At 37.5% G+C, this 17,436-nt stretch overlaps 1 protein-coding gene across 1 annotated transcript; it reads right to left on the bottom strand.

Moving 5' to 3' along the window:
- Nucleotides 1-229: 229 nt before the first annotated feature.
- On the bottom strand, nucleotides 230-16,006 carry LOC105384407 (plasminogen). The gene is made up of 9 exons (XM_048633361.1): nucleotides 15,538-16,006; nucleotides 9,508-9,687; nucleotides 5,250-5,675; nucleotides 4,057-4,234; nucleotides 3,414-3,513; nucleotides 2,580-2,672; nucleotides 1,991-2,095; nucleotides 1,339-1,446; nucleotides 230-413 (listed from the first exon to the last, which is right to left on the bottom strand). Exons 1-9 carry the CDS (start codon nucleotides 15,908-15,910, stop codon nucleotides 234-236), a joined length of 1,743 nt encoding a protein of 580 aa, XP_048489318.1. The 5' UTR covers nucleotides 15,911-16,006; the 3' UTR covers nucleotides 230-233.
- Nucleotides 16,007-17,436: the final 1,430 nt, after the last annotated feature.

Here is a 17,436-nt window from a genome sequence, read left to right as displayed (position 1 = left end):
ATTTTATCATAGTATCTTCCTCCTTAGTAACTATCAGGTGGCTAGGTGGACATATTTCATACATTTCACTTGCCCTTTCCTTTACAATTTATGAAGCATTCCAAATAAAATTTAGTAACCTAAAACCCAACATTGGCTTGATAAAATAAAATTTACGATGACCAAATGTTAGTCCCGACAGTACTGAATTCAAAATTTCCCGTTTCACAATAATTTACAATAGCCTAGCACAACTAAGGGCTAACCAGTTTATCAATCCAAGGCACAAACTTCTGTATGTTAGTGTAGACGCCTGGCAAGTGTTCTCTGCCGCAGCCGATGCCCCACGAGACCAGGCCTATGAGTGTGCTTCGGCCTTCCACCTTGAGGGTCAGGGGGCCTCCGGAGTCACCTTGGCAGGAGTCGCGGCCGCCCTGGAAAGAGATGAGGGTTGAAGTGTTATGGTGGGTTGAGATGGGGTTTGGGCATAGACTATTAGTCTATGGGTTTGGGTAAGTTAAATTATTATTGTTATTGATAGTTTTGTTTGTATTCAAACAATTTTTATGGGCTACTTATGGCTTGTTCTGATGAATTAAAGCGATGATGGGCTACTGATGGTTTATTATATTGAGAAAATGAAACTGTATTGGGTTTGAATGATTTATGCGTATTTTGAGTGTTCGACCGAATGGCGTAGTGGTTAGTGACCCTGACTACTGAGCCGATGGTCCCGGGTTCGATTCCCGGCTGGGGCAGATATTTGTTTAAACACAGATATTTGTTCTCGGGTCTTGGATGTGCCCGTAAAATGGCAATAGGCCCGCCCCCTATTACATTGGGACTAACATAACACTCTAGCGAAAAGTGGGTGCAGCAATGCACCTCTGCCTACCCCGCAAGGGAGTACATTAGTACAAGGCGTGAGTGCGTGTTTTTTTTTTGTTTTTTATTTTGAGTGTAAAATGTGTAATCCTAGAAACTACTAATGATATTTTTTTTTTCAGCTGGGTGCAATTTCCTTAGGTTATGCCCATTGATCACGACCTTTTTCTTCTTTCAACCATTCCCATCAACTCCAGACAACTTTTCAAAACCACTATAGTATATTTTTTAACAAACGAGTACTGAGTATTTCTCGAACATTTTCAAAATTGACAGAGTGAGATGGGTCATTGTTAGGAGCATCGCTGTAAAACAATTTTAGTACTCGCTTGTTTAAAAAAATAGAATACAACCACTCCACAACACACGAGTGTAAAACCTCCACAACACGAATGTTAATCACTCAACACACGAATGTAAAACCTGCAACACTACATCCACACAACACACGAGTGTAAAACCTGAACAACTCACCTCCTTGTACCCGGCACACAGGAACACGTCGTGTATGGTCTCTCTCCGGCCGGCCGCGCGGAACCAGCGCTGGCAGCGTTCGTTGGGGATCACTTCCACGTCTACTTCCTGGGGAGAAGGCATGTTGGTTAGTTTTTGTCGTATTTGACTTTAAAATTTTACTGGGTTGAACTACTTTTGTTGTCAAATTGGCCACACGGCATCTTCAGTAATACCGACAGGCTTGTTTGTCCGTTCGCAGTCGGTGCTTGAGAGCTCGTCTATCCGAACGGTTATCGGTTGTTGACAACTGATCGTCTACTTCGCCAGTCAGTCCCTAAAACTCTTCTTACACCTACCGAGTGGTGAGGCAGTATCATCGGCCAATGAACGGCTGGCAATCGACCGAGAGCACGGCCGAGGACACTGTCTCGGCCACTACACTCGGTATGTGTAATCAGGGTAACTATAACCATCACAGTGCTATCCAGGCTTCCACAGCTCGTGGAGGTTACCTACTAGCTTGTGATAGGGATTTAAACATATAGGTAATTTATTCGAATAAGTCTGGTGCAGCATGGTGGTCTAGCCATCTATACCTATTAGGTATATTTTCATGATAAACAACTAGTTTTACAGACAAAGAATAAGAAGAACAGAGTATGCTCCATACCTGCAGCACGGATGGCACGGTGCTCTGCCCGTGTCGCGTGCGCCCCCAGCCCGCCACCGTCGCCATCTTGCCCACCAACTTCATCTGCTTTTGTGGGAGACACACCTGCAGGTAGGCATATTGAGTGTTAGGTTTATACGCATTTTGATAAAAAAAACTAGGGTTTACTGTGGGCTTTCCAGCTGCCGCTACAAAGGTTCGGTATCGACAAAACTAAAAGTCACTACTTATATCGCTATTCGCCATAAATATGCTGTTATTGCTGATGGAAAGCGCATTAAACGTGTTTATCGACGTCGATAACGAACCTGTCTAGTGGCCGCAGTTGACTCATGGGTCATGGGTCTTATATATATATATATATAGGTTCGCAAGGTTTATGGGAAAGGTTGCAAAGCATATGGTTTCGTGGGAACTCCGGGATAAAAAGTAGCTTATTATACGCCCACCCATAACTATATTTTTCCTGCAAACTTAACGTTTACGGTCAAAGCAAAACCAAGAAGAATAAATTAGCCGAGTTTAAAGGGATTATTTTAAATATGTTGTTGTGGTGTTTATGCTCTATAATACAATATGGTTCACTTACAGGCAGAATATGTTGTTTGAACACGACCCCCCGGTCCAACTGAACTAAAGCGACGTCGTTGCGGAAATCTGCCGGCTCGTACGACGGATGCACCTGAAAACAATACCAAATCTTATTTAAGAGGCTACCGAGTGAAACATAAAATTAGGTAAATACGAAATACCTACTTTTTATTTTTAATTAAAATACTCGCAGGTTGAAATACTACTTGACAGGGTCTGGTTTCTTTGCCCCAGACTGTACTCAGGTAAATAATGTTTGAAGTATATAATGACAACATTGAGGGTGAATCAGGAATCAGGAGAAGAAAATCACCAAGATATCATTTAATAACCAAGATACATAATATGTTTTTTCGAATATCCGGCTGCTTTAGATAAGTACACAGTATACCTACATATCCGTATCTGGATATTTACCCAGGAAAATATTGTCTTTGTCATTTTCACCTTTGTGTCAGGTGTCTCCCGGGGTGGACCCGTGGACCCTATATAAACAACAACATACCTCCTTCCGTTGCAAGGCGTACTCCTCGTGCACGTACCTCTCCCCCGCGTCCCGCACGTCCCACTGACCCAGGCGCACTGAGGCAGGAGCCGGATATCCGTACCAACTGTACTAGTAACAACAACTGTACTAGTCCCAACTGTACTAGTAACAACAACTGTACTAGTCCCAACTGTACTAGTAACAACAACTGTACTAGTCCCAACTGTACTTGTAACAACAACTGTACTAGTCCCAACTGTACTAGTAACAACAACTGTACTAGTCCCAACTGTACTAGTAACAACAACTGTACTAGTCCCAACTGTACAAGTAACAACAACGTACCTCCTTCCGTTGCACGGCGAACTCCTCGTGCACGTACCTCTCCCCCGCGTCCCGCACGTCCCACTCGCCGAGACGCACGCGCAGCTGCGAGTTGGGGGTGCTGGGGGGAAGGAGGAAAATGGAGTGTTAACTATTATGTAATGGTAATATATAAAATACCAATAATTTCAAAAGGAAGGATGCGCCCGACAGAACATTTTGTCTAAAGAAACTGTCACCCGCGCGCTGCCCCAAATTCAAACAAATTATGATTATACGTATATGTCAATGGAAAATAGAGTCCAAAAGCGGCTTGGAGAGGTGGTAGCTAAATCAGGTAAGCTACCCGCTTCTTACACCAGAGATGCGGGTTAAAATCCCGCATAGTCAAATTAAGTACAATGTATCCTACCATCGCTCTTAGGGTTATAGAAAATTTCATGGGGAAAGTTACATCTAGATTTACCACAACTATGTGTAAAACTGGGAACTCGCCAACGTGCAGTGGACCAGGGTGGTGGGAAATGGTCCAAGCTAAGGAAGGCAGTTTAGACCTTGGGGATATTATGCACAAAGGTTCCATTGGATGGTCATCATAATGTGATGACACGTGAAAAACAGGTCTTTTAATACTAATAAAGTAAATATTAAAACAAACACTTACGTAGCAACACAATGCGCAGCGGTGATGACCCACCGGTCGGATATTAGGGCGCCTCCACACGCGAGCTTTTTGCTCAGAAACCCGGACTTTATGAGCGCGGCTTGCCACGGGTGCGAGCCGAAACCGGTCGAATGTCCGCCCACTATCCGGTTAGACCGGGTGAAGTGTTCGCCGCAACCTGTTGGGTTAAACCGGTTTTAAGGATGTGTTGGTTTTGGGGTGGTAAAAAGGTTCTTGGTAATTTATTTAGGAAACATTTGTTTGATGTGGATTGATTTAAAATAAGATTTACTAGTTCAGGGAAAACACATAGAATTACGATAAACAAATGGTAACCTATGATTTACAATTAGACAGATAATATTATGGGGGGCATTAATTAACTCCGAAAAACCTTAACCAAAAATATACATAAAAAATAAAACAAACATTAAACAAGTACCTATCATAGGTAGTGCTACAAAAAATACCATGCTTCGTGCAACAAAATTAAGCTTAAAATACATAAATAATTACATAGTTTACACAACAATAAACACATAACATTGAACATATAACAATCATTACGTACATAATAATTTGTTCAGTATTTTTGTTTCAGTGTATATAGTTAAGTACATAAAATACAGTACGTAAACAAAAAACATAAATACATAAGTGTAAAAAACTTGACATGTGTATAAAAGCGTGTGCTGTACAAAATAATCAGAAAGGTGCGTGATGATTATGAGAATCGCGGTGCAAAATATATAAAAAGCTAAGATATAAAAGTAGATAAAAAAAGACCGAGAAACGTAGAAACTCAAGACCTAGTATAAACAAACAATTTAAAGTCCTTTACAACGTTTTATTTGACTTTTTTTAGAATAGAACATAACAAATTGTATATGTAACTGTGTTTGGTACCATATTTTCATGTTTCGGTTTACACGATACCACATACCTACCCCATTATTATAAAACGTAGCTTAAATATAACTAGTTGCAGCTTAGAACAGGCTTTTGACTGCTACTATGTACGAAATCTCTGCATTAAAACCGGTTCTTAACATGAACAATATTTATAATAGTCTACGTTTCATTATAAGGGAGATAATGTCTAAAAAAGATCTCGAGTTTCGACGTCCCATTAGACGGCTAACTAGACATCAACATTGTCCGAAAAAATAGTTAATTTACACAAGAAATCTCACCCGGATGGCTAGGCCGTTGCGGCTTCGCGGCATGCGTGCTAATCGGAACATAATCATCATCACTATCTGCATTATTTTGATTAAAATCCGTGTAGTACACTTCGGGCTTCGGCGTAGTCGTCTCGTGGTATGAGGGCTTCACGTGAAAATAGTGGTTTTGGTCGTAACTGTCGCCCCAATCCGGTCTGTTACTATCCGGTTTCGGCCAGTTATTTGTGTTACTATCCGGTTTCGGCCAGTTATTCCCGTTACTATCCGGTTTCGGCCAGTTATTCGCGTTACTATCCGGTTTCGGCCGATTGTAGCCGGGTTTCGGCCGCGCGCTGTCTGCGTATATGATGATTGGGTCTTCATACTGGTTGGTGTTTGTGGATTGATAGTCGAAGGTCTCGTGAGGGAAAGAGCCAATCAGCTCTATAAGGTCACCTGTTAGACGGGTGTAGTGTTAGCTCACGGGGTTTAGTGAAATGTGTTAGAATGAATTTGTTATAGTATATTCTTCATGACAAGCTTAAACTATGTTATGCTAAGAGTAATTCAATATTTATGAACGCTTAGAAATTAAAACTGAAAAAATAAAACTAAAATTATACAACTAAGTATAAGTAAATATATAAAAATATTTATATATCTACTATAAAACGTTAGTATAATATCGTAAATAACATAGATTCTACGTTTCAGAATGAACTTAACGCGAAGCTCAAGGGTTAAATAATATTTATGTAGTTATACTCTCCCCTCATCTCTCTAGATTTACGTCTACACATTTCTCACACATATTATTAAATGTTACTGAACTTATCTATAGTATGCAGCATAATAATAATGTCAAGTTTATTACCTACACTCAAGTACCAATGAACACTTTCTTTACATTTAATTTATGTACGATTGAACACATTAAAAAAGTCGATTGCGCAACATTCATAACTGCAAACATTACACTCGCTATTTGCGTATACAATTAAATTTCGAATGCGTTACGTTATGTAATTCCGATAGCATTCGCGGGGTTATGCCGCTATAGTGGAGGTATTGTGTGTTGTGTGAGTACGGGTGAGTAGGCGGACCCTCTCACTTTCACTAAGGTATGGTTTATTAACTGATTTCTCTCAAAAGTCACGCTTGAAGGAGTCGGACGAATTATCTGCCTTGCATTTTCACTTACGTCCGTGAGAGAGGTAAGCGATATCATAGATAAAGTTTAATATTGAAATTATATCCATGCAGGCATAGATAACAATTATTGCTTTTATCGAAGTGTGGTGATGTCCTATTTTCAGCGCCATCATAATGAATGTGGATATTTTCGCTGATAAAAACTTAAGTCTTCAGCAAGCTATTCTAGACGATACCACTAAAGATACTGTTTCTTCTAATGAAAAATCAATCGGAGTCAGAATCGGAATCGGGATTTGGAGGGCGAAAGATTTCACTTTCCATCCACCCAATTGCACAAGCAGTTGAAGTACCTACCTAATATAAATGCAAAATGAGAGCCGTATTAAATTATTATCGTAATAATAATAAATACTTATAAATGTGAAAAGTTATGATACGTCATAAGCTTGTCATTAGCGTAAAACGCAATTAGGTACTTAAACTTTCTTACCAGTACCTGCTTAACTATTTCTTATTATCTTGATATTTCTATATTATTTCTTCTTATCTTATATTTAAGCTTAATCTCTGTTTAATTTTAGTGTAATTTTAAAGTTTCATCTGAAAACCCTATCAGTACTGGAAACTTAACTTTTCAGGCACTAAAAAACAAAATTTAACAATCATGTCATTTTTATTCATATATAACATAACATAATATATAACATAACTAAGTATTTACTTTTAGGAAAAATCAAACGTAAATTTTGTCTGCACACTTTTTGCCCGTAAAACACAAGAAGCGCAAAGAAGAATGGCGAAACCTGACCCGCTTTGCATAAGTTAGCAGCCACTCACGAAACCTATTTTAAGTTATTGATAAAAATGTCTATTATCAGGGAAAAATATTTAAAAAAATCTTAACCATGGGGTTCTTGAGATATTAGGGTTCAAAAGTAAATTAATTAAATATATTTTTTTCGTTAAATAAGATTTTGCTGAATGGTACACGCACAAATAAGTTTTATAATCTAAATCATGCGATTCCCAATTCATAGCGCATCACAAAATGTATTACATGATTTTATTTATGCAAATAATATCATAATTATTTTTGCACATTTCACACTCAGAAACCTATTTTTATAAAGAGACCAATTTCAAAAATTATTTCATTCTATTCAAGTTCCCGTTATCCCGAAGTAACATAAAATACTTTTTAGCCAGGAATTCCCACGGAAACACTTTTAAAATCAATTTTTAGCTCGAGGGTAACCTCTAGTACAGTAGAAAGACATGATCTTTCAGCACCTATATCTTCGTTCTCCCATGTCTCATAATAATAAAATTAATACCAGTATATGCTGTAGTCACGGACTACACATCAGTGTATGTTTCATCAATGGCCGCTCTGGGTCATGGCGCCATAGAGAAATGGCCATTCTCCTTTACTTAAATAATACTTTAAACGAACCAAAACATGTCCAAAACACATGCCCCAGTTACCCACAAAGCCTTAAAACTCCCACAGACGAGTGATACATAATATTATTTACATTATCAGTGCGCGAATAAAAAAACAACAATTTGAATCTTGGAGCGCCGTGTGAAAGTGCAAACACGTTTAACTTAACAAACAATTGTCTCATCACTGTACAGTGTACATAGGTGCTTATTGTGTCAAATGGGACGGTGGTGAAACTTTACTGTAGTAAAACACTATAGCCTATCAGCTGGATATAGGTCTGTTCAAAGTGATTGGTAACTACGACATAGCTAAGTACACAATATAGGGTATCCCAAAGAACGTTTTGGATTTTCGTGGTCTCTCTTTGAGAGTTGTTCTAGGAACCCACAGAATCTTTGTTAAAACAGTGACTAAGGTAAACCACTGGGTGGAAATTTTTATCTGAGATACGATTACTTAGATACGGAGTAGGTACGGTTGAAAATCGGGGCCCAGACTTCTACCAGTAGTCGCCTGGCGAAGTTTGAAGACGCCCTGACGACTTACGCAATATTTTAATCAGATAGAAGGCTGTGTTATGGGCAGAGCGAGACAATCAGTGCATGACGGCGTAACGTCTAAAGCTAGGTATGACGTTTTGTTTCATAACGTATTCTTTTGAGACAGTTTATGTGCGTTTCCTTGATGGGACAATGGTGTTGCGTCTGTCTGACCTCAGGTTTTGGTGTAGGATTTTTGTATTTTGGATTTTACATCATCCTTAATGTCTAATCTGTCTGCTGAGTGTGGAGGTTATGACTAAATCTTCCATGTTAAATAAGTCTTTCATAGAATACACCTGATTGTACATATTACTTTTGTATAGTGTGCAATAAAAGAATAAATAAATACACCAGACACCAGACAGTTAAAAAGTTTTCGGCTTTCGGTTGATTGGGTGTTGGGTGAGTTTGTATTTAAATACGTAGTCCAAAATATTTACCTACCTAATAAATAAGTATCTATGTTCATGCTTTAACCACCGCGGAATTTTAACAAATAGATATTGTAAGCTGTTCCTAGATTATGTACAGGTATATTTTATCTTATCTTTGTTTCTTTTATCTTACAATAACTGAAAATCTAAATGGTGGCCTGAAAGTGTGCGTTATTCACAAAATAATAGTTATTCACATTAGGTAGTTATAATAATATTATTATAACAAAAGTTAAGGCAAATCACATTATGCTGCGTACAGACCGGCCCAACGAACGCCAACGAACGGGTTTCGTTGACCTTCGTTGCTGCAATCTGGCCTGTATTATGTATGATAAATTATCCATCGTTGGGCGTTCGTTGGGCCGGTCTGTACGCAGCTTACCAATACATATAAAATACACATAGAGAAAAGATTGGTTATTCACATAAAAAATTAACGCACATGCTGAGAAACTGATAACAAATGCTATATAGGGTTGAATTTTATCAGCGATGTTAAATTCGGTAGGTAAATTGTCATGACAACGGCAACGTCACTGATAAACTCCATTTTGTATAATATAATTATGTAAATAGGTAAGTAGTTGATCAAGATTGGATGCGGAAAGCTGTAGATCGAATCCAGTGGTGATCTCATCCAGTCCTCTGGACGTAGACCTTTGAGGTCTACGTCCAGAGGACTGCTATAGGCTGATAATAAAACTTACTAGCATTATGCACAACCGGCGCCACCTCGCTCGGCCGCTCCGTGCTGTCTCTGTCCACGCAGCACGCCCAGATCATGCCCCCCGAGCACAGGTCCATGGGCTTCCCTCCGCCCAGCACGCAGGATATGCTGAGCCCGCAGGCGTAGCGCGCGCCGCGGTAGCGACAGGTTTGCGGGATCACTGGAAGAGAGACGGTGGTTGGTGAGTTTATGGTAAGTAAAATACAGGTATGGGTTAACTTGACGGGCTAACTAACTCTCTATATCCACGTATGCTGTTCGTTTTTATTTTTTTACTTTTAATATTTGTATCCGAAAGCGAGGCCAAGACCGCCTCAGAGAGCGAGGCCAAGACCGACGCTCGGGATCGTATCTGACTCTCTGGCTATACAGCGAGGCAATGCAGCCAGCATTATTATGAACCTTTGAGCCAGGTACGATAAGAGGAGGTATTTTTGATTAGGTTAAGTAGTTTGTAATTTGCATGTTTATTTGTTAATTAATATTATTTTGTAGTGAGTTAGGTGAGTTCTTTAAGTGACATTGTGTAATTAATAAATATTTGTATGTGGGTAGATTGAAATCAATCTTTGTTACGGTAGGTTAATTTTACTTTGACAAGATGTCTTCGCCTTCAGTCTTCGCCGTGTTGTTCCGCCATTATAATTCAGCGCGGTCGCGATTATCGGAATTATAGTGAATTTGGGTAATATCGGTTAAATATCACCAACTGCCATTAGGCATTATATTATTTACCTATTACAAATTATTTACACTAAACTTATAATATTATAGTAGGTATTAAATTTTTTAAATAAAACTATTATCTAAAAATATATCTAATCTATGAACGCTGCCAGCCTCCTCGGAACCATCCCGGGCGACGGCAGCGAACTAAAAGAAATATTCTACCTTTGATAAACTCCTGTTTATTAAGGGTAGAATATTTCCAGGCCAGTTATAAGTATTTTATATTATTATCATTTTTATTTGTAAAATATCTAGATAGTTTAGTTAAATAATAAGTACTTAATATTTTATTTTAATAATAACTTCATAATGTTTAATAAAACTAAGTATTAAATAAAATTTCTAATCTATTATATTTGTTTACTATATTATAAAGAGACAAGTGAGTTTTGTGAGTGCACATCAAGATTTCGTCGTCGAGGGGGCCTCCACGCTGAGTCTGACCTTCGACGTGACTACGTCGTCATATTTGTTATCAATTTCTTCCTAAATTTATCTAACTAACATATGCTATTAGCTTAGAATAAAATGTTTCATGTGTATTTTTTACAGAGATGCTGAGCTTGTGAGTGTTAAATGTGAATTACGTTTTCTTCTTAGCGTGTTGGTGACAAAGACGAGACACATGTTGCACAGGGCGCTAATAAGACGTGACAAAGGTTCTCCGTCGCGCTCTCTCTTGAGGCTGCGCGGTGTGAGTGACAGCGATGCAAAACTTTTGTCACGTCTTAAATGCGCCCCGTACTAGCCCTTCAGGTTAACCTATCTCGTTGTATCAACCATGCCATTTGCACAACAGCTCTCGTTCGCTAGATTTTCGTCAGTGTAGAGAAACCCTTCTGAGGGGTGCTGCTTGTAGCGTATGCCGTCAGAGTTTTGCAAATAAGTTAAGCTATGTACAATAGCTACTAAATAACACACTAAAGAAGCTCGCAGTTAAGATGGCAGAATACTGTCAGCTCTCCTGAATCATGAGGGTTTGTCACGGTGGTGAAGGGATTAGTCGGTATAATTAGTCGCTGACTTCCTCGAGAGGCTCCTTTCGTGTTAACCAGAACATTGTAACACAATCGAGAGTGACGATACTTTGATAAGATTTGTATCTATATTCGTTAAAATAACAGTGATAGGGTGAGGCCAGACGAGCGTAATTTGGTGAGTTGTGAGTCGCGTATTGTGATGCCCGGGTTCGGAGGGTGGGGCAACTACTCACAAAATTACGCTCGTCTGATCTAACCCTTATATTCCTAGTTGACAGACCCGCGCCATCCTCATATGTATACCTATAAACAACACACACACGCACTCATGCCTTGTACTAATGTACTCCCTTGCGGGGTAGGCAGAGGTGCATTGCTGCACCCACTTTTCGCCAGAGTGTTATGTTAGTCCCAATGTAATAGGGGGCGGGCCCATTGCCATTTTACGGGCACATCCAAGACCCGAGAACAAATATCTGTGTTTAAACAAATATCTGCCCCAGCCGGGAATCGAACCCGGGACCATCGGCTCAGTAGTCAGGGTCACTAACCACTACGCCATTCGGCCGTCTTGTATACCTATCTACCGCGTAAATTATACTAACTACTTACGTTATACGTACATTAACTTACGGGCAATGAAAAAGTTACACCCACAAAATGCCGACACAAAAACGACCCCATTTTTTCGAACATATTAATTTATCTATTTACGTTTTTAGTTGGTAATATTCTGATGCGCTGTTATGTACTTCAATATTGCAGACGGCGTCATTACTTTATAATAAGATACTTTTCTTTCGTTAAGGAGTAATTTGGTCACTGGAACTTTTTCTTTGCTCACGATGTTAAAGTAAACTCTATAAATAACAAAAAACAATATCGTTTAAACAGACCACAAAGATCATTGAACGACGAGAGTAAAAGCGCACGCGCACAGTGAAATTGATCAATGATCTATAGATCATTGGTCTATAGATCATTGCGGCCGTTCACCGCCATCTTTGATCTATTCGTACAGCTGTTTTTTTAACGCACGCAGTAATGCAGTAACGTAATTTTATTATGATTAATCTGTCTGCGTGTTTTGTGTTCTCTTAGGTAATAGCAAATGTAATTTATTTGGTTGGAACCGTTTAATGATTAGGTGATTTTAAATACTATTTGTATGTAACTACACTGACGTGAAAAGAAACAGTTCCACTTACAAACTTCAGACTTCGAATGGCCCAAATTTTTTCAAACATTTAATAGGAAATTTGAAAATATTAACGTTGTTGGTTGGTAATATGCTGATGCACAATTTTAAAGGAAGTTAAATATTACAGAAGACGTCATTAAGTTAGTTTATTCCGTTTAGGAATAATTTGATGATTTTCTCAATGGAACCTTTTCATTGGCGAGTGTAGGTATTTGTAGATATTAATTTTTATCATCAACGGTAAATAAGTTACTTCCATTCTAAGAAATTCACGGTATCTTCTTTTTCTTTCGTGTCAATTCTACCTGATTCTTAAATTTTACTTGACCAAAACTCAGCCAATTCAAGGTATCATAAGTCTATAGACGCGCTGGGGTATATTATGTGATGTTCCCAATAAATATCCTATTAGGTAATATTATAAAGGCGAATTTTTGTTAGTAGGTAGGTATGTTTGTTACTTCTTCACATAAAAACGGCTGAAATGATTTAAATGACATTTGGCATGGAGTTAGCTGACACCCTGATTAACACACATGCTACTTTTTAACACAAAATACCCACGGGAAAACTTTTTAAGGTGAAGTAAAGCTCTCGGGAACATCTAGTATTATATATCCGGTTAGAAATCATACGGCGCGTACGTAGGTATTACACAAAAAAAAATACCAAGTAGATACTAATAGTTACGAAAATACTAACTTTTTAAGAGAAAGTACCACCGACAAGCTACTTTAGTAAATGTACAAAAAGACGATTTGTCTTCACAACGACCCGCGGACAGATCCGTCTTTTTATAAATAAATATAAATAACAAACAACAAACACGAAGAGTGAAATTTGTTGAGTCATGAACACGCGCCGTGTTGCAATAAAGTTATAACAAACACTTTCTTATAACACGTGCTGATGATATCGAAATGACAAGCATCTTGTTTGGGATATATTTTACTGTAGCTTGATGATAGTATCTCTGAAATAGCGATAGTTATTATGTAAGAACGTATACAATTTTGTATATTCTTCTTTCTTGTGTCGGTACCAAACATTAGAGCTGGACTAGGGTTTAGAATAAGAAAATAGGCTCTTTCTTAGAATTTAGTACTATAGGGCTCACTAGCGCCCATAATTTCTGCAAATAATAAGCGCCAGGATTATCTGTACAAGTCATGCCAATTTTAAATATTTTAATTAGCTATAAACACGCAAAAAAGTATTATTTTAAACTGTAAAACGTATTTTAGAGTCCTTGATATAACATAAAATATAAGTACAAAAATATTCTATCACATTCAATCCAAATGTTATTTGTTATGTAGCCTACTTCAAACGAAACACTTACATTATTGATACACAATCAAAGAAACCGCCTACTAGCCATTGAACTTGCGCGTTGAACTCTTTTGTATGGCAATAGTCAATATGCGTTGCGTAACATTCTACAACACTATTTCTAAAGGAAATCAATGTCATTTACAGTTGCAATAATAATTTTGTCGTTCATTAGAAGATATTGTAATTTGTTTTGACAGTCGAAATCGAGTTTAATTGATTGAATTGCTAAATTATATTATGAATTTCATGTAAGTACAGTCAGCTGCATAAGTCGCTGTACACTTTTGTACCTTGTCAAACTTACAAACTGCCTATTCAAACATTGACGGTTTGTTATGTAGGTACATTTGGCTAATTTGAAATATTGATTTTGACAACTACCTGATCATAATGATATACTAAGTATGGATTGACGCGAATATATTATGCCTAGACGATTCCAAAAACCAAAAACATTTTAGTCTCAGAATATATATGATAATTTATCATCTATTAATTTTATTTATATATAAGTATTATACATATAATCTCATTTCTGACATGGTCCTTTAGAGAAACCCCGAGCAGACCTACTTTCATTTCTCGGTTTCCTTTAAATCTATGGACGAGTCGAATTAACCATCATAGTCCACGTTTCTGGATCATATTATACGCACGGGATTAGTATGTTTTTATTTAAATTACAATCAAACCGGGGTTTGTAAATTGAGGTATTCAATTCATATTGCCATATTATACCATGTTTACGTAAAATTAAGACCAGAAAACTCTTAAAAACGTGGAATATGTATAATATCTAGCTGCTCCCGCAAGCTTCGCTTCGTCTTAAAAACTTTTCCCGTGGGAATTCTGCGATAAAATTAGCCTATGTGTTAATCCAGGGTCCTAGGTCAGCTAACTCCATACCAAATTTCATTAAAATCGGTTCAGCCGTTTTGACGTGAAGAAGTAACAAACATACACACTCACAAACTTTCGCCTTTATAATATTAGTAGGATCAAGAATCATGGTAGATTTTAGCTAAACAAACAATATTTTGTATGCCTGACTAATGCTAAAACATCTACATCCAATAACACGCCTTTCTAATTATATGATGTTCCGCGTCTCACAGCTAATTCTAATTTCACAATCATTAGAAATTAGATTAGGTAAATATCGCTTTCTATAATGACTAATAATAACTATATTTTTTCAAGGTAACGGAAAGCTGCATCATTTTTGCTATGCTATGCAATGCAAAGCATTCTATTCCCGTGATTATGTTTAGATACTGAAAAATGAAAAAAGTGGTTCCTACTTTAAGGTATTTACTTAATATCGCTGAATAGTGGATAATCCAATGACCCTTATCCTTCAACGTAAGTGACTAAATTAGCAGAATATTTATAATGAGTAACTACGTATACGATTCCACGATCGGCTCAACCTTAGTAAGTGAAGATTATAATTTAATAAATTATAATTAGATTGTAATAGCGTCATAAACATCAGTTTCCCGCGCAGCAACAGTGCATCTCTATCGCTTTGAAATCTATAAAGTTACTCTAAACCGGACATAGCTATAAAATGTCTGTCGGGAAAATCTTGTTATTCAATTATTTGAAACTCTACTGATATTGATATATATTTTACGGTGTCTACGTTCACAATCAAAGAACTTTCGCCTCTTACAAAGAAAACTGTTGGATAAAAATAAAAACATGTTGCTAAGCCAGTTTTCCGGCCAGTAACTAAGCGAGATTCCTTATTCTAAGAACTTACTTTTTCCCAGTAAATCCATGATAGAGTCATCCTCTTGCGAAGAACTGTAGGCACTGCTGGGCCGCGACCCCTTCCGCCTTCCTAACGCTTCTAATAATAAAATATCCTTCTCCTGGTCATTCGCAGGACGCCGTCTATCCGAAGCCTCCTCGTCATCCTTTAAATCCAAATCGTCTTGTAAAGTCAACACATCGTTTTCAATTTCCGAACACAACACTGATTTCAAACTGAAAACTATTAAAAACAAAAGAGGTCCCGTTTTCCACAACATGCTGGCACGCTCGCACTTTCTTCGAATTTTGAAATTTTTATTTTTAATTTCGCCCGCCAATCCATTAGGTTTACTTTCGTTGGCTGTATGAGAAACAGTCATTGCACTAACACTTTGGTATGCACATTTTTTTCTGAGTTTTTTTTTCTACTTTACATTCACTCTGGCACGTCTGTGCGCGGGAAACGAAAAATCGGAAGTAACCGGCGATCGCGTGGCTTCGTGCCTTTTCACTTTTTATTCGGGTTCCTTAGTAATTTCTCTCTAACGTTTTTGTGCCAATCGTAATGTATTAGGTAACACAGCTAACAACTACAACTTTAACACTGTTATTCAAGACCTTACATTGTATCTGCTAAAGTCTGAAGACTAAAGTGTAAAATTTGTTTCTTGTAAAATTCACCGTATTTTGAGCAAATTTTCTACAGAACCATTTTGTCTGCGGCACACAATGTGTCATTTTCAATAACATAGAAATACAACAATGGCCCCGCTTGTTCCTCAGATTCTATCGCCGTGTGTGTAGGTACATATAAGTGCCCACCAAGTAGGTAAAATTATCTACTTACCTTTCATGCCATTGTTTGTGTGGAATTTACCCAAATTTTCATACCAATTGTCACTTTAAAAAGTTAGGTGAGTAGGTACTTACTACAAATTTTGATCTAGGTATGATGATGTTACATACGAAATTGTGGAAGAAAATTGAGTTTTAACAATTGGTAAATAAACATTTGACAACTAAAGTGCATAGCAGTGAAAGATTGCGTTTAAACTGTTAATGGATCATGTGAAATTAGAATAAAGTAAGTAAGTAATAATTATAACTATAGCTAATTAATTAAATATCGATTAGGATAACATTGCAAATTAAAAGTTAATTTGGTAGATAGTTAATGAGTAGTACTTACCTACTTATAACAAATTTAATAAAAGAGTACATATATTATTTATAAACTTACTTATTGGGCTATAAATAAACTTCTATCCAATACTTCTTACCACACTAATATACTTACTATACAATACATAGCCAGAGGCACACACATTAAGCCGATAATTACTCAGTGCTTACTCAGTACTTAACTTATATAAAGCGTTTTCCCAAAAATATTTTTTAAATCTAGTTAGCCTTAGTAACAGCAACCAGCTATAACTTCTAAAACTAGTTAGTCCACAGTGAAAGATATGGGGCGGACATTTCCTTCCATTTCCATCTAGGTATACAAGGTCCAATAATAATGATAAGGCTATATATCGGCACTACGACCAAGATTGTATAGTCCAGTTATCGAATGCTGGCACGCCTGGCACGTACCACACAGTGACAGTGACACGTTGCGTCGTCGTTGCGCTTGTGTGTCGTCTGTGAATCTGAAAGTGCCTGTGACGTCGTACTTTTGATCGTATTTTATTCTATTCTATTCTTTGCTACTGCTTTTGTAAATTGTATTTAAGTATATACAGTGTGATATTTTTGGTATTCATCCATTAGTGACGGTTACGTGTGATCGATGCACCAAGTATGTTAAATATCCTTACTATAAGTACATAGGAAAATTGCATATAACTATATGTCAATCATCATCATCAATCATCAGCCTATAGCAGTCCACTGCTGGACGTAG

Source organism: Plutella xylostella, chromosome 2 (genome assembly GCF_932276165.1).
Source record: "Plutella xylostella chromosome 2, ilPluXylo3.1, whole genome shotgun sequence".
Lineage (NCBI taxonomy): Eukaryota > Metazoa > Arthropoda > Insecta > Lepidoptera > Plutellidae > Plutella > Plutella xylostella.
Note: the sequence above shows the minus strand (reverse complement) of the source record. Positions and strands in the feature narration are given on the sequence as shown.